The sequence below is a fragment of the Periplaneta americana genome, chromosome 9 (assembly GCF_040183065.1).
Source record: "Periplaneta americana isolate PAMFEO1 chromosome 9, P.americana_PAMFEO1_priV1, whole genome shotgun sequence".
NCBI classification, from domain to species: domain Eukaryota; kingdom Metazoa; phylum Arthropoda; class Insecta; order Blattodea; family Blattidae; genus Periplaneta; species Periplaneta americana.
In genome coordinates this window covers 10,667,811-10,695,129 of record NC_091125.1, presented here as the reverse complement: position 1 = coordinate 10,695,129, position 27,319 = coordinate 10,667,811, and the positions used below count along the sequence as shown (strand labels likewise).

Here is a 27,319-nt window from a genome sequence, read left to right as displayed (position 1 = left end):
CATCAGTTTTGTTTACAGACGAGGCAACGTTTGGGAGAGATGGAATTACCAATTTCCACAATGAACACGTATGGGCAGATCGGAATCCTCGTGCTGTATTTCAGGCTGGACATCAGCAACAATTTAGGATTAATGTGTGGGCTGGAATTGTAGGCGACTGTCTGGTAGGTCCATACGTTCTACCAGCACGTCTTACAGGTGCTATCTACAGGGACTTTATCCAAACACTCTTCCAGAATTACTGTACGAAGATGTGCCTCTGAACATAAGACAAAACATGTGGTTCATGCATGATGGGGCTCCAGCACATTTTAGTCGCCTTGTTCGAGATACACTGACTGGTGTCTACCATGACAGATGGACAGGCAGAGGAGGACCAGTTCAATGGCCAGCACGTTCTCCCGACCTCAATCCTTTGGATTTTTATCTTTGGGGGCACCTTGAACAATTGGTTTATGGAGCAGACATCCCGGATCAAGAAACTCTTCATCGACGTGTCATGGAAGCCTGCGAAACCATTCAACATCATCCCGGAGTATTTGAAAGGGTGCGACAGTCCATGATTCGATGAGTGCATGCATGTCTGGAAGCAAGAGGAGGACATTTCGAGCATTGGTTATGAGTTTTGTGTGTTGGCATATTATGAGTGTACCAATGTGTTGAACAGTTCCTAACGGGGAAACAAAGGATTATGGGACATATGTTCATATGAACTTTTTTCCTTCTTTTGGTGTAAGGAACCCATGCCTGAAGTTTGTACACGTATTTTTGATACACCCTGTATATGCAAAATCATTACCAACTGCTGTTGAGTAGTTAGAATAGTATTAACAACAGTTAAAGTTAAGTGTTGGTTATTTTAAACAAAATTATGTTGGAAAAATGAAAAACATCTTGACAAAACATTTAAAATAAACCAGCTGTTAATTTAACATTTGTTAAGCCAAATTAAACATTACTTGGAAAAACTGGCCATAAGAATCATAACCAAAACCCTGCATTATTTAAGGTAAAACTAAAAAATTACTTAATATCTCACATTTTTTATTCTGTAGATGAATTCTTGACGTTTCACTGTACTGTGTAAATATTTTAGTACTATTAAATGGTAAACATATTGCATTGTATAATATGTTATTGTTATTAAGGTAGGCCTACCGGTATTAATTCTGTATATATTTCATATCCTGCATACAATTGGAATATATCAGTCCCCTAACTGCCCATTGTGCAATTCAAACCAAGAAATGGATTCGGAACACCTCCATATATGGGCTTCAGTGGCTGGCCATGATAATATCTTTGAAAAATATTGGAGTGCAAGAGGTCAAATGACTTTATTGTCAAACGCAAGGCATTAGAAAACAACAACAACATATATTTCGTATTTGCATTTTTATATGTTAAACGTAAGAATTGGATATGTTAGGCTATATTCTATGCTATAAAGCAACTGTAAGAATATTATGGAAAAAATTAATCTATCTGGCTGCCTGCCTGCCCGTCCATCTGTCTTCACCTTGATCGTCTCGTATTTTCTTTGTTCCTGTATTCCCCATTTTCTCCTTGTATTTTGAGGAAAAAAAGTTACATTTGTTCGTGCAAAATTTTCTCTTTAAAGGACAAAACTAAAATTCTTTCAAACATCTATTATCATAATACACTGCTCTCTTAAACTGACTGAGCATATTGGGAATTCAATCAATAACTTTCCCAAAATCGGCTATGAAAAGTTTCATATAAAACAGTGGATGATAAAATTAATGTGCATTAAATTGTGAATTATTTGAAAGAAACATCATATATTCTGTGTGACAATGTCATAAACTGTGAAGGAACGAAAGTATTTGCATATCATATGAAATATAAATTATCTACATACTGGTATCGAAATAATGGTCTTTATACATTGGGAGGAAAAAACAAAACAAGAAAAATATATATTTTCGCTGCCAAACACTTCACCATTTTATTTCATCACATTCCTCTTAAGACATTCAACTTCTTATGTAGGGTTCCGAAACACTTAACAAGTATGAAAAATACGTTCATTTGTATCCTGGCAGTAATATTAATGCAATTTTAACACACCAAAAAATGTTGTAAAGTGAGTTTTCAGTACATATCATTACAGCTTTAAAGAAACTATTGAAATAATGTCTATAAACTATAAACAAATATTATATGTAGGCTTCAGATAAACTAGGTTTGAAGATTATGGCTATAGAAACAATTGAGACAAGATACACACGTATGGAGTGTTGACAAATTTATACGGATGGATCTCTTATATCATATTCAAAGGTGCAGAAACTGGGATGAATATGTCCTGCCTTTTCATTTTACTATTCTGTCGGAGAATATACAACAAATTTTTAAGTTACTGCTATTTACATATTCCTTACAAATGGCTTTTAGAGAACCTGGAGGTTCATTGCCGCCCTCACATAAGCATGCCATCGATCTCTATCCTGAGCAAGATTAATCCAGTCTCTACCATCATATCTCACCTCCTTCAAATCCATTTTAATGTTATCCCCCCATCTATGTCTCGGCCTCACCAAAGGTCTTTTTCCCTCTGGTCTCACAACTAACACTCTATATGGATTTCTGTCTATTTACATATATGTTTGCAAAATCTCTTATATAGATTAAATAAATACAGTAACAAATATAAATGTCACTGGGGAGGAAATTAAACGCAGAATAAATATGGGAAATGCCTGTTAATATATTCGGTTGAGAAGCTTTTGTCATATAATCTGCTGTCAAAAAATCTGAAAGTTAGAATTTAGAAAGAGTTATATTACTGGTTGTTCTGTATGGCTGTGAAACTTGGACTCTCATTTTGAGAGAGGAACACAGATTAAGGGTGTTTGAGAATAAGGTTCTTAGGAAAATATTTGGGGCGAAGAGGGATGAAGTTACAGGAGAATGGAGAAAGTTACACAACGCAGAGCTGCATGCATTGTATTCTTCACCTGACATAATCAGCAACATTAAATCCAGACGTTTGAGATGGGCAGGGCATGTATCACATATGGGCGAATCAGAAATGCATATAGAATGTTAGTTGGGAGACCGGAGGGAAAAAGACCTTTGGGTAGGCCGAGACGTAGATGGGAAGATAATATTAAAATGGATTTGAGGGAGGTGGGATATGATGATAGAGACTGGATTAATCTTGCTCAGGATAGGGACCAATGGCGTGATTATGTGAGGGTGGCAATGAACCTCCAGGTTCCTTGAAAGCCAGTAAGTAAGTATGAAAGAGTAAATAAATTCTAATTATCAGATTGAAGGGCAGCCATACAGACTATAATCTTACAACAGATCACGAAAAAGGCTAAAATAGCCTACAAGATTTAAAAAAGATGTGTTATCTAACTAAACTACAGAAAAAAAATAGTTGTTTCCTTCCCATTGTGACATGAAAGAAATGAAACAGTAGACTTTTGGCTAAAAAGAAAACTGAAATTTTACAACAATTCAATAACAATTATTCTGTAAAACAACTAATCAGAAGTAAATTCAGATCTGCCCAAAACAATATAATTCGGATGAAGCAAATGATACAATATGGAAATTTTGAATAGTTAACCCCGAGATAATCCCTCAAGGGCCTCATAAATCAGGTTGATAACAAGTCATTTCACGATTGTTTGACAAGCCACCTGCACAGGATAGGAATTTCTTATACATCAGCCCGTGTATTGTGTGATGCAAATGAAGAAATGAACGTGAAACATGTCCAGGGATGCAAAGCATTGCTAGAACAAGATAACATCCTACAAATATATTGGAGTGCAAGACAGCGATTGACTTATTGTCAAGTGCCTAGACACTGGACCAACAACAATATATCACCTGTACAATATAAGTACAACATTCGTATTTAAAAATATGTAACATTCAGAAAAGTAAACATTACACTACAACCAGACGAAGCTCATTCTGTAAACCTGCTGCATTCCTATGTGGGCTGTACTTTATAATTTGGGTGCGCAACTTGAATCCATAGCTTGAATAAAATCGATTAGGCACGTTACACATTGGGTGATGCAAGAAACATGATGCATGGCACATGGAGCGTGACACATAACGCCATGTTATTTCATCTAATGAGTCATTCTGTATGGAGTCATCGGATGATGAAGATCTTCTGCTATAGGCAATAATAAGAATGCGAAGATAAAGGCGTAGGTTTTGGATTCATTGGTTGAAAATCGTGGTGCTTGTAATGTTTTATTGGTAGAGTTAGCATAGCATCCAGACAAATTCACAGAATATTACAGAATGTCGAAAGAATTATTTGAAGATACAGCAAACTGTGAATATTCCTAATAGATGGAAAACATGTACGAGCATTACACAAGCACATGGAATTTTCACTCTGATTTCTGTTGAAGACTTGGGTAGAAATAGTATTGGTTCTAGGGTTGCCAACTATTTTTGAAGAAAATATGGGAGACTAAGTGGTCTACAATATTTCACCTAAAAAATTGAAAAATTATTCAATTCAGTTAGCGGTACTAAAAACAATTTTATTCTACATTTTGGCAGTTAGGCTTAAATTAAAGTATTTTGAGATATTTTACCTAGCGTAATAGTTTCAAACAAATTGTAAAAATTTCCTACATGAGTAATTGAAGTTGACTGTGATTTGCAGTTCTGATTTGATTAAAGTGTCGCTCTCCTTTTTCGGACATCTGAGGATTGCGAGACTTCATATGTGAGTATAGGTATATATCAATGTTAACAAGCTTGTTAAAATTGGCAATAAAGTCATTTAAATATGTGCTCCTGCATATATGACTTACCAGTATATGTCTAAAATGCAGGTAGTAGGCCATGATAATATAATGAGGAGAGTTTGGCTGGCACCGTGGATTGTGTCCCGGCATAGCTCAGTTGGAAAGAGCGGTCAGCACACAGAGTTGAGAGGTCCTGGGTTCGATTCCCGGTTCTGGAACGAATTTTTCTCAAAATTAATAGGTATCTATAGTAGTCTCGATTATTTAATGACGATGGCGAGACCTCATATATGAATGTATGTACATATATGTTCACTTACTGTTCATAAAAGAAAACACTCTTTGTATAAGCTTAGCTGCACATTTCAATGCATCTCTGGAACAACAGAATCCATCATATAAATCACCTTCAACTATGTGAAAATTAAATGTTTCAATTAATTTTTACATTATGTAAAAATAAGGTAGAAAAAGGCTCAAAGAGAAGAGAAATGCGGAAGTCGGGAGACTGTTAAAAATTGGATGGTGCTGTATGTTCAAAAATGGGCAAACCAATGTCCATGATGAAGAGAGAAGTGGTCGACAGAGTATCGTGAATGCAGATCTGATTCGTTTGGTTGACGAAAAGGTTAGAGCAAACCGCAGATTTCCCATGTCAGAGCTGAGTGGGGATTTTCCACAGTTTAGTCGTACTCTTCTGTACAAAATGATTACCAAAGATTTGGGCTACAGGAAACTTTCTGCCAGATAGGTGCCTAAACTTCTTTCTGAGAAACAAAAGGCTCAGCAAATGGGAGCAGCACTGTCCTTTCTTGAACGTTACAAAAGAGAAGGCGATGCTTTTCTCGATCAGATTGTGACAGGAGATGAGACTTGGGTGCGTATGTGAATGCAGAAACAAAGCTTCAATCAATGCAGTGGGACCATACTCACTCCCTGAAAAAACCCACAAAGTGTCGTCAAACACTTTCCACGAGGAAACCTATGGCAACTGTGTTCTGGGACAGAAAAGGAATTTTGCTAGTGGAGTTCTTGGAGAGGAATGCCACAATTAACGCTGAGTGTTACTGTAACACACTAACAAACTTGAAAAGGGCCATTCAAAACAAACGTCGTGGCATGTTGAGCTCTGGGGTGATTTTCCTGCATGGCAACGCCCGGCTGCATACAGTGCGTCATAATGCGACCAAACTGCAAGAGTTCAACTTGGAAGTATTGGATCATCCTCCCTATAGCCCAGATTTGGTGCCTAGCGATTACCATCTCTTCATGCATATGAAGACGTGGCTTGGCTCGAAGTGCTTTGACGATGACGAAGAGTTGAAAACCAGCGTCGGAAGTTGGCCGAATTCTACGATTGCGGAATTTCAAAGCTCGTCAAACGCTATGACAAGTGTCTCAATGTGACTGGGAACTGTGTGGAAAAATAAATTAGAGTGTACAATTTCAAACGTATTGTAACCCAATTCTGTAATGTCATTCACAGGTTTGTAAGAAATAAACGGTTACTTTATGAATAGCCCTCGTAGAACAAAGATACATATTAAGTGTTTGCGTAGGCTTCCGCGGCTGGTGTACATGGTGTGTGGATAAGCTTCAGGGCTTCTACCGCGTTGTCTTGGTGTTATTGGCTGACATTTCGACTGCTGTGTTGTGGTCATCTTCAGAGCAGAGCATCCAACAACTGCTCTGAAGATGACCACAACACAGCGGTCGAAACGTCAGCCAATAACACCAAGACAACGCGGTAGAAGCCCTAAAGCTTATCCACACACCAAAGATACATATTGCTTTTTATATAATAACATTCTAGCATCCCCAGAAAGAGTAAGTTACATACTCGTGCTCAGAGGGCATTCCACATAACGTTAAGATATTTTATTAAATACTGTAACAGAGTAAAAAGTAAAAAAAGAAAAAAGAACAAGAAAAAACATATCACAATAATTTAACTTTAAATTTTCTCTCTAAACAGCAATTTTTAATTTAATTTTTTAAATAAGGAGTATTAGTAAATTGTATATTTGAGAATTTAGCTATTAAGTTATCATGTTATAAAGCCTTGGACCGAAGTTGCTACTGTGATTATATGCTACAGCTATGATACATTTAGGTTCTGTTAAGCATAATATATGTTTTCTGATCTTTTGGTTTTATATTTGTCAGTGATGTCAAAGCAAGCGCATTTTTCTGACCTTGACGTCATGCACAGGCATCAAGCGCTAAGTATGGAAAGAGGAAGGATTGTGTACATAAGTAAGCAGCCTCTAGGATTAAGAAAACAGTGGTGTACAAACTTCAAACAGAACGTGACATTTTATGTCGTTATTTTTATATGGCTTCTTTCTGTTTGATATTATCTACATTGTCTGTAAAACAAAAGTACTAATACCAATTTCTTAATATTGCAGTTGTGTTTTAAATGTTAATAACATAATAAAGAGATAAGAAGGAATATTCACATAAATTCCATAGAAGTACAACTATCCTGTACTAAATGGATGAAACACATCATTCATAAAGAAAGTGATATCCCAAAAAAAGAGATTGGGTATGACATGACAAGTGTAATTCATTAAGTGTAACTAATATTCCATAACAAAACTCTTATCGCATTATGCTTTTAAGGTGCTATTGATGAGCAACTTCCTATCATCAGAATATTAAATTATTTTCTCGAAATGTGCTGAAGCTATAGAGCTGACATTTTTACAACACATGGGGACGCATCTTTTGCTTATGATGTAACAGTAGTTGCTCTGTTAATAATTCATTTCCATGCGAATATTTTCAAAACTTTCAATACACTATCTTCAGTAATATGCATTTACGGTATATTAAATTAACGAAAACATTCTGTAAGGCTACTAAATAAATAGGCCTATATCTGAAAATTTTACTTTTCTATAAAGAAAGTTGAGAAAATATTTCTTTTGAACAATCAAACTTGTGAAAAATGAACTTTGAAATTAAAACTTACATTCTTATAATGCACTTATACTTCCAGACAAATCTAAAAATTAACATGGATACAGTTTTAATAAGTTCTCTTCCCTTTATCTATTGAATCAGTGCTGGCCATCCCTGAACATAGCTCGACCAAGCGGCATATACAACCTCTTTCTTCTGTCTCTTTCCTTTCAGCTGTAAAGTGCTCAGGGTCTCCTGAGCTCTAAAGCGCACGCTTGCTCCTGTGGGCATCAATTGACATCACTGATTGATGTGAATATAAATTAAATATATTTCGGTTTTTATGTACGAAATTCAATAATACATTGTTATAAATTTGATGGAAGTCAAATATTTTAAATCCTGAATACAACAGTTCTGAAGGGTAATCAAGAGTTTATTAAAGCATAATTGTATTATTCTTTTTTGTAGCAGAGTTATTGGCATGAGGGAGGTACTATTAGCACTATATTAACTTCGCACTTTCTTAAACATCAACCATAGTACACCAACTATTTACTTTTCTTACACATACTGCTACCACCACCACCACCACCACCACCACCACTAAAAATTTTCATCAACACTTCAACCATTAATGCTTCATTATACTACTCAGATTGCTCTCTGCAATTTGTTTAGTTGGTTATTTAACGACCCTGTATTAACTACTAGGATATTTGGCATTGATTGTATTGGTAATAGCATGATGGTATTTGGCAAGATGAGGCCGAGAGTTCACCATAGATTACCTGACATTCGCATTCGTCTTATGGTTGGAGAAAACCTCGGAAAAAACTACCAGTAATGAGCATAAGCTGGAATCTAACCCATGCCCAAGTGCAACTTTGGATCAGCAGGATCCTTGTCCTTGTAAGCTTTTTATTTGTTATACACATTAATGGTAACATTTTCACAATTCACTTTTTTGCTTTAAAAAGCTAACAATTATTGTGTCTACTTACTGATTGATGTCCACATTTTTCTTCAGTGATACCATACACCGCAGCATAGAATAATGAATCCACAGAGAACTTGATTTCTTCTTTTCACTTTTCATTGAAAAATATTCCAGCATAAACTTTTCAGAAATATTCTCTACTTTTTTTTTTTACACCACTCTTCAAACTTCTTATATTCCTCTTCATACCTCTGTCACGATTTTGTTGGAATTAATAAATCAGTACAGCTGTTAATGCAATACCATTGACACTTATATTTATAAATAGTCATGGTGACAGTACCGACAATAATAACATTCTTCAAATGTTTCTTGTACATGGCCCTCTATATGAATCGATCACCTACAAAGCAAATGTATATAGCTTTCAATAAAAATTTTACATTTAGACAATATTCAATTTTACATTATTTTTTTTTATCAAAGCGGATGAAACTTTGTACGATACACATGTCGTAACTTCATATTACAATAGTAGACTGGTTATCAAACTCGACCTGCAGCCTTGTTTGGTTTGTTTTTGTGCATTTATAATCGTTAGTTGAGTGTTTAGTTTTGTGTTGTGGGTTTATATTCGTTTGTTGAGTGTTCCATTTACACAGAAACATTTACATAGACCTAAAAATAGTGAAATAAGTATAGTTGTAGTGTTCTGTTTATTTATAGTTGTTATATTTAGTTGGATAAGTTGTCAATTATGCCTAAGAAGAAAAGTATTAGATCTGTACTTAGTTCTGCTCTGAATGAAAGAAGATGGGGTCCTAAAACAGTGAAACAAATTGAGAAAAAATTCTCGTTTTTCATGAAATTGTTCAAAGTGACCACCAACAGCATCCAAACACTATTGATGCCGCCGAACTGCTCCACAAACTAAGTTCTGTAATGTGTCCAGTGTCATAGCTGCACATGACGTTAAATTTTGATTTGTTCTCGTAGCACATCCAGTGTACCTGGAGTTTCCCAATAAACAACATCCTTTAGAGTCCCCCATATGTAGAAATTGGTGTTAGGTCTGGGGACTGTGCTGGGTACTCGACAGCACCTCTTCGACCTATCCATTAAGCTACAATTTCCCCGAAAATGAGAATTTTATCTGAATTTGTTCTAAAGTTATTTATAGACAAACAGTGTATACTTTTTTTGGGCTAATCTGTATTTTAAGTCATATTATGTTACATTAAAATTAAATTTCAAATGAAAATTCTGAAGAAATTTTAAGAAAACAGTAATAATAAATCTTGGTCAGTATTACTTACTGAAAAAGAATATATAAGGTATCTGATTCTTCTCGACATGATTCAGTAGCAAAATTTCGGATGCTAACTGGTCACCACCCTGTTTAAAATTGAAATTTTTGGTTCACCAAAATGCATCCTGTGTAACCTAGAAGACTCTTTGATGAATCAAGAACATTTACGAAAATGTCCAGCTTTGGCATCAGATGTTTTGGATTCGGACTCTAAATTATACTACAAAGCTAGAAGGCGAATGGAGAACTTCCAAGTGCCTGGGCAATAGATACTGCTGCTGCTACTATGTTACATTAAATCAAGTTTTATTTAATTTCCATTTCGACATGTACAAAACACAGTTCTGAATTCATTTATGCTTTAGATTGCATTAATGCAATTTCCCCAAAGTATCATTTGTCTCTACTTGGTAATGCATAAACAACGTCACATTACAAAAATTCTGCTAACAAGTTTGGAGTTAGACCTTCTATATAACCTTAAATTATATGTGTTTTTTAAGTTTTCACGGTGAATGTGATTTGGATATTGCACTATGTCCTGGAGCTAACATTTCTAAAGTTTCGAAACTACATACAGGTTCCATGATCAGGGCAGATAGCCTAGGCAAGACCAGACAGTTCGCCTACTCTGCTGGGCATGTAGCGCCTGGCTTTTCCACATGCTGAGCTCAAATGACAAATTCTGAGGGAAATATCTGTCAGTGACTAAGCTCTTAAGAGGCTTGTAAGGCCCATATACCGGTACATATATATTCTTATATGAGGTCTCACCATCCTCATTTTATAATCAATGAATCGATTCCAGGTGCTGGAACGAATTTTTCTCATATTAATAGATATTTGCAGTATGGCTATTTATAGCCATTGATTATTCAATGAGGATGGCGAGACATCATATAAGAATATATATCAATGTTAACAGTAACTCATGAACTGTTGTTGAAAATGACCATGAAGTCATTTAAATATGCGCTCCTGAATACATGGCTTGAATGTCTTAAATGCAGGTAGTAGGCTATTGATAATACAATGAGAGGAGTTCGGCCGGCACCATGGATCATGTCCCGGTGTGGGTCAGATGGAAAGAGCATTCAGCGCACACAGCTGAGAGGTTCCGGGTTCGATTCCAGGAGCCGGAACGATTTTTTCTCAAATTAATAGATTTTGAGGCTTAGCAGACCCAAAAAAATTGAGTTATTATACCTAGTAACAATAGATCTATAGGTTTGCAATAATGATATATCGTAACACTTGGTTTTCACTCACATCCTTCACTGTTGACAGTCATTCCAGGATGCAGAGTTTGGTGCGAGACTTGTGGCATCTCAGTATGAAACAAGTCTAGCCTTCCACCACAATAATATGTCGCGCTATATTGGTGTTCTGGGGGTGATGATGGTCGCCTTCTCGTGGTGCCCCCTGAATTATGTTTAATGAACATAGAAAAAAACGACCATCCAATATGCTCAAATGACAAATACAATCCAAAGTAAAATATTCCGCAGGTAAAAAAGTCCCCTCATTCGGATCTCCAGACGGGGACTATTTTAGCATCACATAACAAGACAAAACACAATATAATTCTACCTCAGCTGAAGTCTTACAGTGGAATGCTGGAGGCCTTAATCAAGCCAAGAATACTGAAATACATAAAATTAGAACAGATAAAGACATTGATATGTTTGCAATAATGGAAGCCAATGTTACAGGTGAACAATTACAGTTCTTTGTTTTCAAGAACTACAATACATTTCTGGTTCATTTGCAAAATTTGTATAACAAATGGACGATTGAGAACGTCAGAATTAAAGTATTATTCAGTGCATATTCTGCATGTATTAATATAGTGCAATGTCTCTGTCATAGTAATCAGCCACTGTATGGGTACACTCACCTTGCTTTACAGCATTCTCTACAAGTATCAATGAATCTTTGATGGCACGACGAAATGTCAGGTGTGTTACAGGACAAGACAATGGATCTTTATAGAAATAGAATTCCTTTATTTTTATATCAGTAATTATTTAAACAATGCATAGTTCTTAGAATAGTAACAGAACTAACTTCAGATCAAAAATGAACAATTAGTATATTAAATATCTTAATATCAAATCTTTTACCTAATATAAAATAATAACTTGTTCAGTAACTAACAGAAACCATTCTTTCAGTAACAATTATCATAGTAGATTGCCTTTAAGGCGAAGATATTTGAGCTTTAGTTTCTTTAAAGATAGACAATTAGAAATAATTAAGGCTCTGTTTTGAATTATGTAACAGACATGACATGGAGTAAGAGATCTGACAGGTAACAGACATGACAAAGCAAACATAAGCATGTGTGAACCTTTTTTTTTTTTGCTTAAAATCTCCAAAATAGCAACTTAGGTACTGCACACGTGTACTATTATGTCCTCTTGATCTTGACTTTATATCTTGTTATTTGTGGAAAACACAACACTAACAGATCTGACATAGTAAAAATGCATGTTTAGACTAAAACACAAAGCAAGAGTATGACACACAAACTCGCCAAATCAAAATGGGTGAACATAGCTTGATTGTACTAATCAAGATGGTTTTTGTGCATCATCTTGGCTTGTGCTGACATCTGTGGGATTTATTTTTCAACTGTGTACCCATAGGAACAGAATGGTGTAACAGAGGTGACTGATTTAATGGATTAGAGTAATTATGCAATCATAACAGTGAAACCTCTCATTTACAGACATCGAAGAGACGTAACAATCTGTCCGCATCTGGGAGGTGTCCTTTATTGGGAGGGAGGCTCCCCAATGTAACAGTAAATTTATAATAACTTATACATTACAGTATGTATTTCTTCATGCTTTAAATGAAATGTATTACTGTAGTTTAATTCTAAATATAGTATACTACAGTAAATTCTTTGCAACTTTGAACTATAGTAGATAAGACTGAAAAAGGAAAATACAGTACTATGCCATGCAATTTTATTCTAGGTCTACAGTTATGCAGTACTGTAATTTACTGTTTTCAACTTAACCATTACGTTCAGGTGTCATGTCTCTCGAAACAGAACAACTGATTGAAGTGAAGAAAATAATCCTACTAGCCCTATTGTGTGTCGAATACAATTTCACCTTGGACCCATCAGACAGGTTAAATTTTATGTCTTTGTTTATCCACCCATTTCCAGGCAACAAGGGGTAGTCGGTTGGGCTAGTGGTAGCCTACGAGACCCTTATTGTCTTCTTTCATGGTAAGGAATTTCTGTACAGTTCTCAAAACTAAATTTTCCATTTTTGTAACACATTAGATTTTGAAGTCCAAGATCTGTCTGCAGTCAGGAGGTAAAGCAAGCTTTAAGACTGTGAAACAGCTGTCCGTGTCCGTGTCTGAGAGTGTCCGTAAAAGAGAGTTAAACTGATCATTATTTCTATATTATTTCAGTTGGGACATAAAAATCTGTCCGTATATGAGGAGTGTCCTAACTTGGAGGCATCCGTAAGGAGAGGTTTCACTGTATAAGGAAATATAAAGGACATAAATGAAGAAGTTTTGATAATATTAAATGTTTATAATTGATTAAATGCCGATCTTACTCATGTTAATTGTGTAAGCATGTGCGGCTTACAGCTGTTTCGGTGCTTCTTCATATCATCCTCAGAGCCTACTAGATCTCGGCGTCATCTCAAACTTCGCTGTCTGTTGTGTGGCTGCGTTTGATGATTTAATCAATTATTTATATTCAAGTGTTAAAAGTAGTGTACGAAAGATTCAACATGGATCAAATGTTTCTTTAATTTTTTTCTCAATTACATTATTAAACAGTGCTTTATCTGTACATAATCGTGCTCCATTTTAAATACTTAACTAGCATTTTAGCTGTTACTATGAGAATTTTATTTTATTCTAATGAAATATTTCACATCAAGGAAATAATTCTTGTGACGTTTACTACATTAGTATTGAAACTACTCACTGTTAGGAATTCATAACTCTATTGTTACCGGTATAAATGCAATAATTGGAAGGGTGTGAATTTATGGACCTCATGTGTTATACAAATTCTGCAAATGACACTTCCACAACCTAAAGCAAAACAAAGAGCTAGTGGCATATTAGTTGGCATCAAAAGAGGAATAACTTTAGGCCTAACCTTCAACATTATTAAAAAAATGACTGAGGAAGACAAATCTGAAGTAACGAATATATTATGCAAATCTGGCTTTCAGGTAGAAGCTCCCTGTGAAGCAGGCCTAATATATTCTTTACTGTAGGTACGTTAACAAAAAGCCACAATTTAAGTCACACAGATTTGTGTGCACTCAAAGTTGGGTTTCTGGCGTCTTGTCAGCCCATTTGAGTTGTGTGGATATAAAGGGAAGAATTGTGACGGTGTCTTGTATAGTTCCTGGAGTAGCTCAATCGGTAGAGCATTCATGCGCTAAGCAAAGGGTCCCAGATCGATACCCGGCCCAGGAACAATTTTTCCCTTGAAATTATTCACAAATCTGAAATTTGTAAAATAGAACTTTGGATAAATAACACTTCAAAATGTATAGCATATATAACCCCCTAATAACAAACCCAATTTGGACAATATAGTAGTTACACCAAAGACTCTCATAATTGGAGACTTCAGTGGTCATTCTAAAGAATGGGGATATTTAGGCATCAATTCTGTTGGTCATTCAATAGAAGATTTTCTTAACACCCAATCAATCCAATTATTATTCAACCCAGAAGATCCTCCAACATTTCTTCATTCCCATGAAACATCTAATCCAGATTTAACTCTAATATCTTCAGACATATATAACAAGGCAAGCAGGAAAGTTTTGGAAGACCCTGGACTTGGCCACAGAATCATTGTTACTTCTATTTTACTACCATCAGAAACCTACAAACAAATCGTATAACAGATGTTCTTGGAATTTTAAAAAATCCAATTGGACTACATTCAGAGAAGACCTAGAAAATAACCTCTCCATTAATATGAACGAATCCCCAGAAAAATGTAACAATATAATTTGTGCAACTATAATACCGGTACTAAAAGGAGCAAAGAAATGGGTGCCCCGAGGAAAGATCCCAAGCTACAAACCTTTCTGGGCAAAAGATTTAGAAACATTAAAAGAAAAAGATTATTACAAAACAAAATTATTTCACACATAACAATAAATATTATACACGAACTGAAGGATTACCAATGAGTTCACCTATATCAAGTATATTAGCTGAAATCTTCATTCATAATATAGAACAAACACACATATTAAACACTGACAACAACAAACATGCAGAGAGAATAATGTACTGGCATCGATATGTAGATGACATACCGTAATAGTCCTATATAATGGAAACAAAATACAATTAGAGAACCTACATCAATAACTCAACAAAATATATCCCAAATTAAAGTATGCGATAGAAACAGAACATAACCAAGCTATAAATTTCTTAGACATCACCATAACCAAAACAAATAACAGACACGAATTCAAAATATACAGGAAGCCCACCACAACTACAACACACATACACAATTCATCAAACCATCCCGTACAATATAAACATGCAGCTTTCCGTACAATGACATACAGATTAATTAACATCCCAATGAACAATGATAACTATACTGAAGAACTAAACACAATAAAATATATAGCACAAGACAATGGATATAACCCTAACATGATAGACACACTAATAAGAAAGGCAAAACAAAAACAGAACATACCAACACAAACACCACGCGAGAATAAATACATAACATTAACATATCACAATACCAATACTCACAAAATTGCAACTTCATTCAGAAAACTAAAATGCAAGATAGCATACAAAACAATTAACACAACACAGAAATATCGAAATAATCACATTAAACATTCAAATAAATACAATTCATCTGGGGTTTACAAACTAAAATGCCCACATTTTTTCATAGGAGACAGGAAGAAACATTCAAACAAGGTATAAAGAACACATTAAAGCTATAACCAAACCACACATCACATCAAATTACGCAGAACACATTATCAACAATAATCATGACTACAATAATATAGAAACAGATATGGAAATTCTACACATCACACCAAAAAGTCCACAGTTAAACATCTTAGAACAATACGAAATATACGAACATACAATAACACACCCACAACATATAAGGTACTTAATACACAATTACAGTTTAATACCCACACATAATTCGATGTCATGATACACAGCACGCAAACAAACACCCCCCACCATAGGAGCAACACACCCCCACCCCTGCAACTGACGAATGCAAATGGCAGTATGCAAGATCAACAGGAACATCAGTAGTTCGTAGGACACAGAAGATGACACAGAACCGGCGTCGAAACGGGCCGTCTGTCTAAGGTACATAACCTTTTTTTAAAAATTTTAACACTTTTAATGTGTCGTTAAACAATTTTAAGTTTTTTAAACAAAGTGTCAACGTGAACCAGAATCAATGACATTAAAATTAGCTCGTGATACAGCCAGAAAACAAGCAGAAGAGAACAGTAATAGAGACAATTTTATAGACTGGAAGCTTGTAAAGTGGCCAAATTTAAGGAAGAAGTACTCTCAGCCAAAAGGCAAAGTTTTAACAATTTCATCTCTAAAATGGACTATAGAAAAGATGGTATAAAAGCTTACCCAAATATATATCTAATATCACAAAGAGTAATCCACCAAGTAATTCACTTATAATTTACAAAAATACACAACTAACAGACCCCCAGGTTATTGCAAATGCCTTACATATACCTACAATAATACATAGGATCACAACAACTCACAAAAAGTTAGAAAAAAACATGAAAAAAATATGAAGGTGAACAAAAGAAGTGTTTTTACATGAAATACAAGAGAAGTGTTTGTTGATAGTTTCACAATCCATGAACTAGATGCAGCTATTGGGACTCTTTAAATCCAATGAAGTCCTTGGTCCAGATTTAATTCATTCAGAATTTATCAAGAACCTTGGAGACAAGTCTAAAAAACCATGCTGAACTTTTTACAGTACCTGCTAACTGGAAAAAAGCATTACCAGTATTATACCCATTTTGAAGAAAGGTAAAACTTCATCTAATATTAATAACTACAGACCTATTTCTCTGACAAGTCAGATATGGAAAATATGGAAAGAATGATTGCTGCACGTCTCAATTGGTTCCTTGAATCCAGCAACTTGTTTTCAAAACAGCAATCTAGCTTTATACAATACCACTCACCCAGTGGTGATATTCAAAAAGTTTAACAATCAGTTCTCTCATGTATGTTAAACATATACAGTATATGCCCATGGTAATTGCAAATATTACCTAGAAATATTTTAACAACTGGTTCATCAATACTGGTGCGAGCCGGCCGAACATCACCACTGCACTCACCTAACGAACAAGTTGTTTATTTCAGTTAGAGTGTTAAAAAAGCCATGAACAAAAAAGAACATACTGCAGTTGTTCATATTTCAAAAAAATTTGTTGAGTTGTCAGATTTCTGTCATCACTTACTTTTTAGTTTCATAAAAATTAGACTTCAACAAACAAAATTTGATAACACAATCTCAAGGGAAAAAATGGAACTCTCTGCATCATAATCCACAGTTAATTCCCAATTTACCGCGCAAATCGTCTGTAATTGCATTTAGATTGGCAACAGGTCATGACTGTTTGGCCAAGCACCTGCATAGAATTGGACTATGTCAATCCCCTAACTGCTCATTGTGCAATTCAAATCAAGAAATGGATTCGGAACACCTCAAAATCTGTGCTTCAGTGGCTGACCATGACAATATCTTTGAAAAATATTGGAGTGCAAGAGGTTAAATGACTTTATTGTCAAACACCTGGCATGAGAAAACAACAACTTACTTACAAATGGCTTTTAAGGAACCTGGAGGTTCATTGCCACCCTCACATAAGCCCGACATCGGTCCCTATCCTGAACAAGATTAATCCAGTCTCTACCATCATATCCCAACTCCCTCAAATCCATTTTTATATTATCCTCCCATCTACGTCTCGGTCTCCCCAAAGATCTTTCTCTCTCCAGTCTCCCAACTAACACTCTATATGCATTTCTGGGTTCGCTCATACGTGCTACATGCCCTGCTCACCTCAAACGTCTGGATTTAATATTCCTAATTATGTCACATTATCAATATTCCCTTCAGATAAAAATAAATTATGATTACATTAGTAATTCAAATTATCTTAATCAATAATATTCATAATGATACATGCACACACTTATAAATGCTATCACTGAATATCTATACATAAAACTTCCCTACAGGAACGCAAAGAGATTCACTACAAGCACCTATTGGTGAACAAACGATTGACAGAGAGAAATGTTTTGCAAGTGGACTTATGCCTGACCAGAAACTAGTACCTGCGTTTTAAATCTCAACAGTTGCGAGATTGTCAAATCTTTTGAGAGAGTTGTACCAGTAAACTTTTTGTTTTTTTTTTTTTTTTTGTTTTTTTAATTTTCTCATGTATCCCTTAATGAATTTATTCATTTTAGTCTCATTTTTTATATTACAGAGAATGGATTTTGCTTCTGCATTGGACTGACACCATACTTCAATTCTATTGGTATTATATATGCCTCTTTGTCTCATTATATGGTTCTTTGCTTCAGTAAAGTCTCATTTTACAAACCTATGGATCAACAATTGGCTCTCTTCTGACAAAGGAAAAATTTTACAGTCTGTACAAAAGAAACCAAATGACCTGGAAATGTACAAAAACTTGCCCAGACATGTTCAAACATTTTTAACAAGAGCCAGAACAGGTCACATTGTCACTCAATTGTACCTACACCGATTTCACATTTCTGATAATCCTACTTGTCTGTGGTGTAATAATCATGATGAAGATCTGGAACACATTCTTCTATACTGTCCATCCATAAACCACAAAAGAAGTAAATTAAAATTATCAGTACCAGTTGCAGAAGACACAACCCTGCAGTATATATTGACTACACCCCACATGTGGCTACTAGCAACAGGGATCTATAATGAACACCAATCAAAATACCCCTCATTTCTCGGGAAAAACAAAAACTGAATAGACTGCAGTGGACTATAGTGGACTTTATGTTGTCAGCAAACAGCTGGATACATTAAGAATATTGATTGATGTATCCCTTAATGAAATAAGTTGAAAATTTACAAGGTTTTTATTCACATCTTCATTCACAAGAACTACTACTTGAAAAAAAAAAAAAAAAAACAATTTTCTACCATATCTTAAAATTTCGAAATTTTGTAATCTTTTTTGTACAACCAAACACCATTTCCCCCTTAGCTCCCACAATTTTTAAATATTTTTAAACTCTTTTGTCCATCCTGTTCTAGTAGGTTGTGGCAGCAGTGTTAATTAATATCATCAAATTATTTGTAGTGTTAGTAGTATTTTTTTTTTTTAATTTTCCTGAAAATTTTCATTCAAATATATATTTTTTTTATTTCTTCTATTAGTAATAAGATAAAGATATTAATTCACATTGTGGATCATGATATATATATATATATATATATATATATATATATATATATATATATAATAACCACGAAAAATTTCATGCAATTATCTTTAATATTTTCTTCGTTATGAGGGAAATGGTTTGAAAATGTTAAAAAATTTTAACTTTCAGAGAACAAGCAACAAACTTACAGACTAAAACTCTCTTGGTGCATATTTTGGTCCATAGCTCGGAAACTAATTTAGGAATTTATCAAATTCTTTCACAGACAAAAAGGGAAAATTCTATACTCCAGATTTCGGACAAAATAAAATATAACTGTTCTTTGTATCAGTCAAGCTGGAAGTTCCCCCTAAAATAATTTTAAGTTACTTTTGTAATATTAGGAGAATCAGTATGAGCATTAAAAAATATATAGCCTAGAACAGAATTTCAGCAGTACCGTATAACAAGTCGATAATGAATGTATTGTGGGTTTCAACCAAAAATATATGGTAATCCTACATAACAAGATAATTCTGCAAATTAAGCTTTCAGGAATAACTCCCTGTAAAATTAATTTGAATAATTTCGAGGAAAAATTGTTCCAGGGCCGGGTATCATACCCGGGACCTTTGGTTAAACATACCAACGCTCTCCCAATAAGCTACCCGGGAACTCTACCCGACACCGATCCAATTTTTCCCTCTATATCCACAGACCTCAAAGTGGGCTCTCAAAGTGCACTCAAATGTTGGTTGCTTGACTGTTGTCAGCCCACTTTGAGGTCTGTGGAAAAATGTTATGTTTTATTTAACGACGCTCGCAACTGCAGAGGTTATATCAGAGTCGCCGGATGTGCCGGAATTTTGTCCAGGTCTGTGGATATAGAGGGAAAAATTGGATCAGTGTCGGGTAGAGTTCCCGGGTAGCTCAGTGGCAGAGCGTTGGTACGTTTAACCAAAGGTCCCGGGTTCGATACCCGGCCCCGGAACAATTTTTCCTCGAAATTATTCAAGATAATTCTGTGCTGTCCAGCAATGGAGGAAAACATATTGGGGTTTGAGTTCGATGGTGTGTGATCTGTCACTGGTACGTTTACAAAACTTTCGTCTGTTGGTACGTGTTGTAGATAGAATAATATTATTTTAGTGTATTTGACCGTTTGTAAGTAGTAGGGCCTATAAAGAAATGTATATGCCTACAGAGAGTTCCCATGCAGACCAGTCCCACTCCAACCTCCAACAAATCTGTTGTAGGATGGCAAGCGGTCAGGTGTCTGACAAGTCTGTGCATACTTCTCTACATTGACCAGTCCCACTCCACTCCTTACTGCTTAGCTTCCTCAGGACAGGTGCTCTGCACTACTGTCATTAAGCCGTTGAAACATTACTACCTAGGACTGCTGTATAAGAACTCTCTGTAAGTTATATATATGGAAATAAGTGAATACAGTCTACCGGTATAATACACGTTGGTTCAGTGAAAATGGAATATATTATGTTAATAGGGTAAATAATTGTAAAATTAGATGACAAGATTGAAAAATTCCCATAACAAGGACAAAAGACCACAGGTAATATGCTCTGTTAGTTACAATACAAGACTTTATCATACAGCGATTCAGCATAGTTAAATATCAGTCATATTTTTCAAAATACAAACAAACAGCTATGCGTGTACTTCAAGGAGCAGTGTTGAGTACAACATTATTTAATATATTTATCAACGATCTTCCCAAATTTTTGGCAAAGAAGTAAAGTTTGCATTATTTGCTGATGACCTCGTCATCTGGGTTTCAAAACCAAAGAATAAGCTCAAGTCATTGGAAACCCAAATTAACACAGCTATGACTAATTTGGAATATTGGCGCTCTACTAACCTAATGCAAGTAAATCCAGACAAAACTAAATATAAAATATTCACAAATGTCACTAAACCAGTTAACATAAACATCAAGCTTAATGGACTTCCCTTACAAAGAGCAATCAATTCACAATATCTAGGAGTCATATTTGATACTGTACCAGTAACAAATTATCTTGGAAAGATCATATTAATACCTGTACTGTAATAGAAAAAGCCCAAAAGAGATTAAATCTGTTAAAAAGATCAGCTGGCTGCAAATGGGGAAGCCAGAGACGTACACTAAATTCCACATATAGGCCGCCGAGAAGGGGGGGGCAAAGGGGGCAAGTGCAAATGGGCCCGTGAGCAGTAAGGGCCCGTCAGATTAAGTGAGTCTGGTTACTTTTTATTATCACAAATAGTTATTCACAGATACATACCGGTACTAAAAAATTTTGTAAGAACATTTGTTACATGAATGTGGCATATTAACCAACAATAGTAGAATTAATACAAATTACCACTTCATTATGTGGATGTTTAACTTTTATATAATAGAATATAGATTTCCCACGTTAGCAATCATCGACACGACACTTGATGGCTCCGGCATTTGCCTGAAATATGTTCCCGTCACTTGTACCGAAAACATTCAATTAGCTTGTCCTCTTAGTGGACTCTCCCAAATCCAAGCCGGAGGATTACGTTTCCTTTTCAGTAGGGGCTACATAGTATGTTTCGTGACGAATCTTTCGTCTTTTCGTTGTCATTTGTCTAGTAAATTCTGTTCATTAGTGTTACGAGTGGACAATGGACAAATAGAAGCATAAGTCGTGAGTTGAGAAGTGCAAGGAGAGACAGAAAAATTGAAACATATTAAGGAAGGGAGTAGAACTTTGTTTGAAGTTGGTGTGAAATTTACCTCCTTGTAAAACTAAAAAGTAGCAGACAAATTGTGTCATTGAATGTGTTGTTCGAAAACAAGAGCCTTTCCAAAAACAGTATTACAGTATTTCCAAAACTCAACAATGGAGAATGTGTTCCCAGAGATTGCCTAGTGTACAGTGAAACAAATCAGAGACAACAGTACAGTGACTGATTTGTTTCACTCCACACTAGTCAGTCTCTGGCAACATATTCTTCATTCTTGGGTTTTGAAAATAATACTGGAAAGGCTCTTGTTCCGTCTCTTGGAAGGTTATTAGGCAGGTGGGGGATACTTTTTCGAACAACGCATTCAATGACACTTACAATTTGCCTGCCACTTTTTACTTTTCCAAGGTCGCATGTTACTTGCCATGACTCAGAGTTAGGAACTGGTGTGGGTAAATTTATTTCACTTGCACATATTAACACATCATTTTTACTATTGTTTGCTTGTTCTGATTCAATACTACTGTTATCAGAATTTTTTCTAGACAGCCACAATCATCAGTATTCTCTTCTAAGTATGAACTATCTTCATTTTTGACAACCTGAACAGACGGGCTTGAGATTGGTTTATTTTCTGCACCTTCACTAGCAACGCTCAATTTCACACCAACTTCAAATAAAATGAAGGAAATGAAACAATGTGTCGGGAAAGACTGAGTAACCTTGGCCTTCTTAGTCTGAAGAGCGATCGTCTATGGTCTATGGGCAAGCAGATGGTGAGTTACTGTTGTAGACAATTTTCAGCAGGACGCAAAAATATGCATGACGAGGAGCGCAGTAGGAGGCCAACCATCATCACAGACGACCTTGTGGAGCAACGCACCATCTGATTGCTCATGACGTTAGGCCCATAGACCTGGCACAGCTGATGATCAATTTCAATTGGCGCTATGTCCTGTGCATTCAAAATCTTTATCACTGACCGCATTTCACACTTGGCGGGAGCTCGAATAGGAACATCCATCTTCAATCAATGCAACAAAGCTACTGAGAGCACTCGGGAAGTTCCGCTAGCACATGCGCCATGCCAGGACATTACTCTATCATGTACACACAGTCGCTTCGCACAACATATGGTTTGCTAGCTGTGGGATGAGTGGGAAAGTTACTTTATGGATGCGCCTTGTATGTAGGCCCTAATGAAGAAGAAGTGTAATGAATGTAATATATTGTGCTAATGTGAAGTTTCGCTAAAAGTTTTCAATGTAATAAAAGTGTAGGCTATATTTTTAGATTTGTATCTGTGTATGGGGTTATCTTTTATTTATTTTGCAAATAATTATTATGGTCAGAATAATTGGTAACTTGTAATTTTTAACTTTTTTTTTCAATGGGGCCAGAGCACAATATTGCACAGGGGCCCATAAATCCTGTTGGCGGCCCTGCATATATGTACATGAAACCTATCCTCAAATATTGTAATGAAACACTCATCACATGCACCCCACAACAATGAAATAAAATAGAAAAATTTGGAAACCAAGCACTACGTTTAATTATAGGTGCAGTGAAATCCACACCAATAGATCCAATGAGACAACTTACTCAAAAAAAAAAAAAAAAAAAAAACACTGATACACGAGTTTCAAGAACAAGCAGAAATCCGGTATGAGAAATTAATCAGACTGTCTAATGCAGACTATTGGAGAAAATACAAAATCTTGCCTACTAAATTAAACACACAAGAAGGATTTATGCAGAAAGTTAAAAGATTACAAACGCATCTCATTCCCCAAACTAACATTGAAATGTCACAAATCCGACAAAATCCTTTGTAATACATAAATATTCAAACTGGAAACAACTTATTGGAACCAAACCAAGACCAAAGGCTCTTTCCTTAAACACATCCAAAACAGCTGTTGTTCCATTTTCACTAAGGCCTAGTTGTCTTAAATCTCCTCAATCTTCTTTTAGGCTCAAAATTCATCATTCTGATTGTTCTTCTCAAAATTGTGAATGTCCCATATTAACCGAATCCTCAGAAGTTAAGTATTTAGGCTTTACAGTTGACCAACATTTACGATGGAATAAACATATTACATATTTAATGCAATAGATTACGTAAAACAATTTATATCTTTGTTATACTTCGGTCATATTTACCAGTTAATATTTTACGTCTCATTTATTTAGCTTTATTTCAATCCATTCTCCAATATGGAATTTTAGGATGAGGAAATGCTTGTAATTCTAATCTCTCTCCACTAATAATAATAATAATAATAATAATAATAATAATAATAATAATAATAATGGCTTTATTTAACCTGGCAGAGTTAAGGCCGTAAGGCCTTCTCTTACACTCAACCAGGATTAAAACTTGCTTCCACAGTTGAACATAAAACTGGATCAGAATTAAGTAATTACATACTGATAAAATTTAGGTACATAATGAGATCAAAAGAGGTAGTTACATAAAATTTACCTCATAAAATAAAAATAAACATAGTGGAATACATATTAATGTTGTTAGAATCAAATACGAATCACATAAAAAAAGAAGCCGATCATTCAATAAAAAAATGTACACAGTAAAAATAAAAATAAACGCATTAGTATACATATTAGTATTAGATTACAATTAAGTAGGATTTACATAATTAAACCAGAAACCGACAATTGCATAAAATGTACAAAAAAAAAAGATTAATAATAAAAAAACAACACAGTGGGATACATATTGCCGTTAAGTGATAAATAAACACGATTTAGATAATAAAAATAAGAAACAAAAAAAATAAATAAATAAAAATAAATACAGTGGAACACATTCCATTAAATATTTGCAACGCGTTAGGTCTGGCAACTCATCATAAGATATTTTTCTAATCTACATTGTAGTAGCGGGCATTACAAATGAAACGAACACTTGCATTATGAACACGTTACAGTTTCTGGGATAAATCCACCCTGAGATCACTGAATAAAGCGTCACAATAATCGAAATGAGGTATAATAAGAGTCTGTACAAGCATCTGCTTTAATTTAGCTGGATAGTGGTACAATCTTTTTAATGAGTGAAGAGTGGAAAATACTTTCTTGCATGTGTGTTTGATATGCGTGTCCCAGGTAAGATTAGATTCAAAATGAACTCCCAGGTTTTTTACAGTTGAACTGAATGGAATGATTGCTTTATTCAGAGTCACAGGAGGAAGGTTCAGCTTATTAATATCGGGGATTAATCTTTTATTCGAAAATAAGATAGCCTGTGATTTATCTGTATTTTATCTGTATTTAAGTCCGAATTGTTGAGACCAAGATGAAACGAATTCGAGATCTTTATTGAGTCTATTAATACAGTCACAGTCTGTCAGGACTGGTGGAAATGTATAATTGAACGTCATCTGCATAAATATAATATCTGCAATATTTAAATGACTTGGTGATATCGTTAATATAGAGACAAAAAAGCAATGGACCCAATACCGAACCCTGGGAAAATCCTGACTCTACTGTCTGCCAGGAGGAGAACAGATTATTAAAGACAACACGCTGCTGGCGGCCAGTGAGGTAGGAGTGCATTCAGGTGATAATGGTGTCAAAAAAATTTAACACTCGAAGTTTAGTTAATAGTAGATCCATGTCAACAGAGTCAAATGCTTTGCTATAATCCAATAAAATTAATATTGTTGCTAGTCGTTTATCCATAGCCTCTCGTATATCTTCAGTTAAATTCAATAAAGCAGTGGAAGTGCTATGCCCACTTCTGAATCCAGATTGGAAGGGGTCGATAATATTTAATTCAATCAGATATTTGTTTAATTACTTATGGAGAATACGTTCAAGAGCCTTTGATAGAACGGGAAGAATGCAGATTGGCCGATAGTCTTTAGGAGATGTAGGTGTGTTTACTTTAGGTATTGGATGCACTAAAGCTGTTTTCCAAAGATTTGGGTAGGTAGAAGTAATGATGGAAGAATTAATAATATGTGTTATCACAGGAAGCACGATATCAATTAATTTATTAATAAAAACAATGTTTATGTTGTCAGAGCCTTGCACTGTAGATCTAGTAGATCTAATACTTATTCAGAAAAGAATTATTAAAATATGCCTTAATAAACCAATTGATTACTCATCCGAGCTTTTGTTCACTGATTTTAATGTTTTGAAAATTAAACAGATTTATTATATTGCCTTATTAAACTTCATACATAAAAATCGTAATAAATTCAAATTGTATCATCATAAATATGGAACTAAAAGATCTGATTTTATACGACCAAAGTGTTTCACAAGCACAGCTCTTAGCCATGGTACCTACTTTGGTCCAAGGTTATATAATAAAATAATTGAAAAATACCCAAATTTGGAAAATTTTAGTATCAGTAATTTCAAAAGTAGTGTTAGGGATTTAATTTTTAAAGAATATAATATGTTGATTTAATATGTGTATGTATTTGTATGATTTTAATTGTTAAAATTGAAATTGTATTTTTAAAGTTAATTTATGCCTATAATCTTTTTTTCCTTGACCAACTTTGCGTCGAATAATAATCTTTGTTTGTGTTAAGTATATGTTTAGATAACTCCCTGAGCACGAGTTTTTTACTCCTTCAGGGAAGAATTAAGAGTATATTTTTGTACATGTTATTTTCTAACAATAAACAATAATAAACAATTGTTAAAAACGATACAAATCCAAATGTAGCACAACAATTAACATTAGAAACATTTAATAGCAAATATCGTTGTGAAACCTGGCTACACATTCACAATGATGGAGCTTTACAAAACGATTTTGATGCCGCAGGAGCTGGAGGAACTTATAACTTTTTCTCTATAAAGAAGTCAGGAAGGACTCCACACAACTTCTCAGTGCTGCACCCTGATCAAGCAGCTCCAAAAACTGGCAAGAAAATAGTTCTGCAATAGGTTCCAGCACACTGCGGCATTACAGATAATGAATTGGTGGGTCAACTGGCTGCGAAAGTCTGCACACTAATACAAAAACATATTACTCAAAAATAATTTATTTCTGTCACATTAAATAAAAAAAAATTTCAATAAAAACAACAATTTTTGAACAGAATAAAGGAATCGGCTAAAGATAAATCATGGGAACCCCTCCTCCAAAATTTAAACATCATCCCTGAAGAACCAAGAAATTCAGCAGTGACAGCCTTCTGC

General features: G+C 34.9%; 1 protein-coding gene across 28 annotated transcripts in view; it reads right to left on the bottom strand.

The window, feature by feature from the left end:
- Positions 1-27,319, bottom strand: part of LOC138705774 (uncharacterized) — a 307,903-nt gene that overhangs the window by 259,596 nt on the left and 20,988 nt on the right. For 23 of the 28 annotated variants that reach the window (XR_011333771.1, XR_011333770.1, XR_011333777.1 and 20 more), the window contains 2 exons: positions 8,669-9,007; positions 4,821-4,966 (listed from right to left, as the gene is read on the bottom strand). The exons of 1 other annotated variant lie outside the window; for it this stretch is intronic. Coding sequence is in view for 2 of the 27 variants with exons in the window: in XM_069834408.1 (XP_069690509.1) it covers positions 4,821-4,904 (84 nt within the window). In the remaining 25 variants the exon portion in view is untranslated. Of the gene's footprint in view, positions 1-4,820; positions 4,967-5,074; positions 5,131-8,668; positions 9,008-27,319 lie in introns of all 28 variants that reach the window. 4 more of the 28 variants (XR_011333757.1, XR_011333758.1, XR_011333756.1 and 1 more) reach the window with 3 other exon arrangements.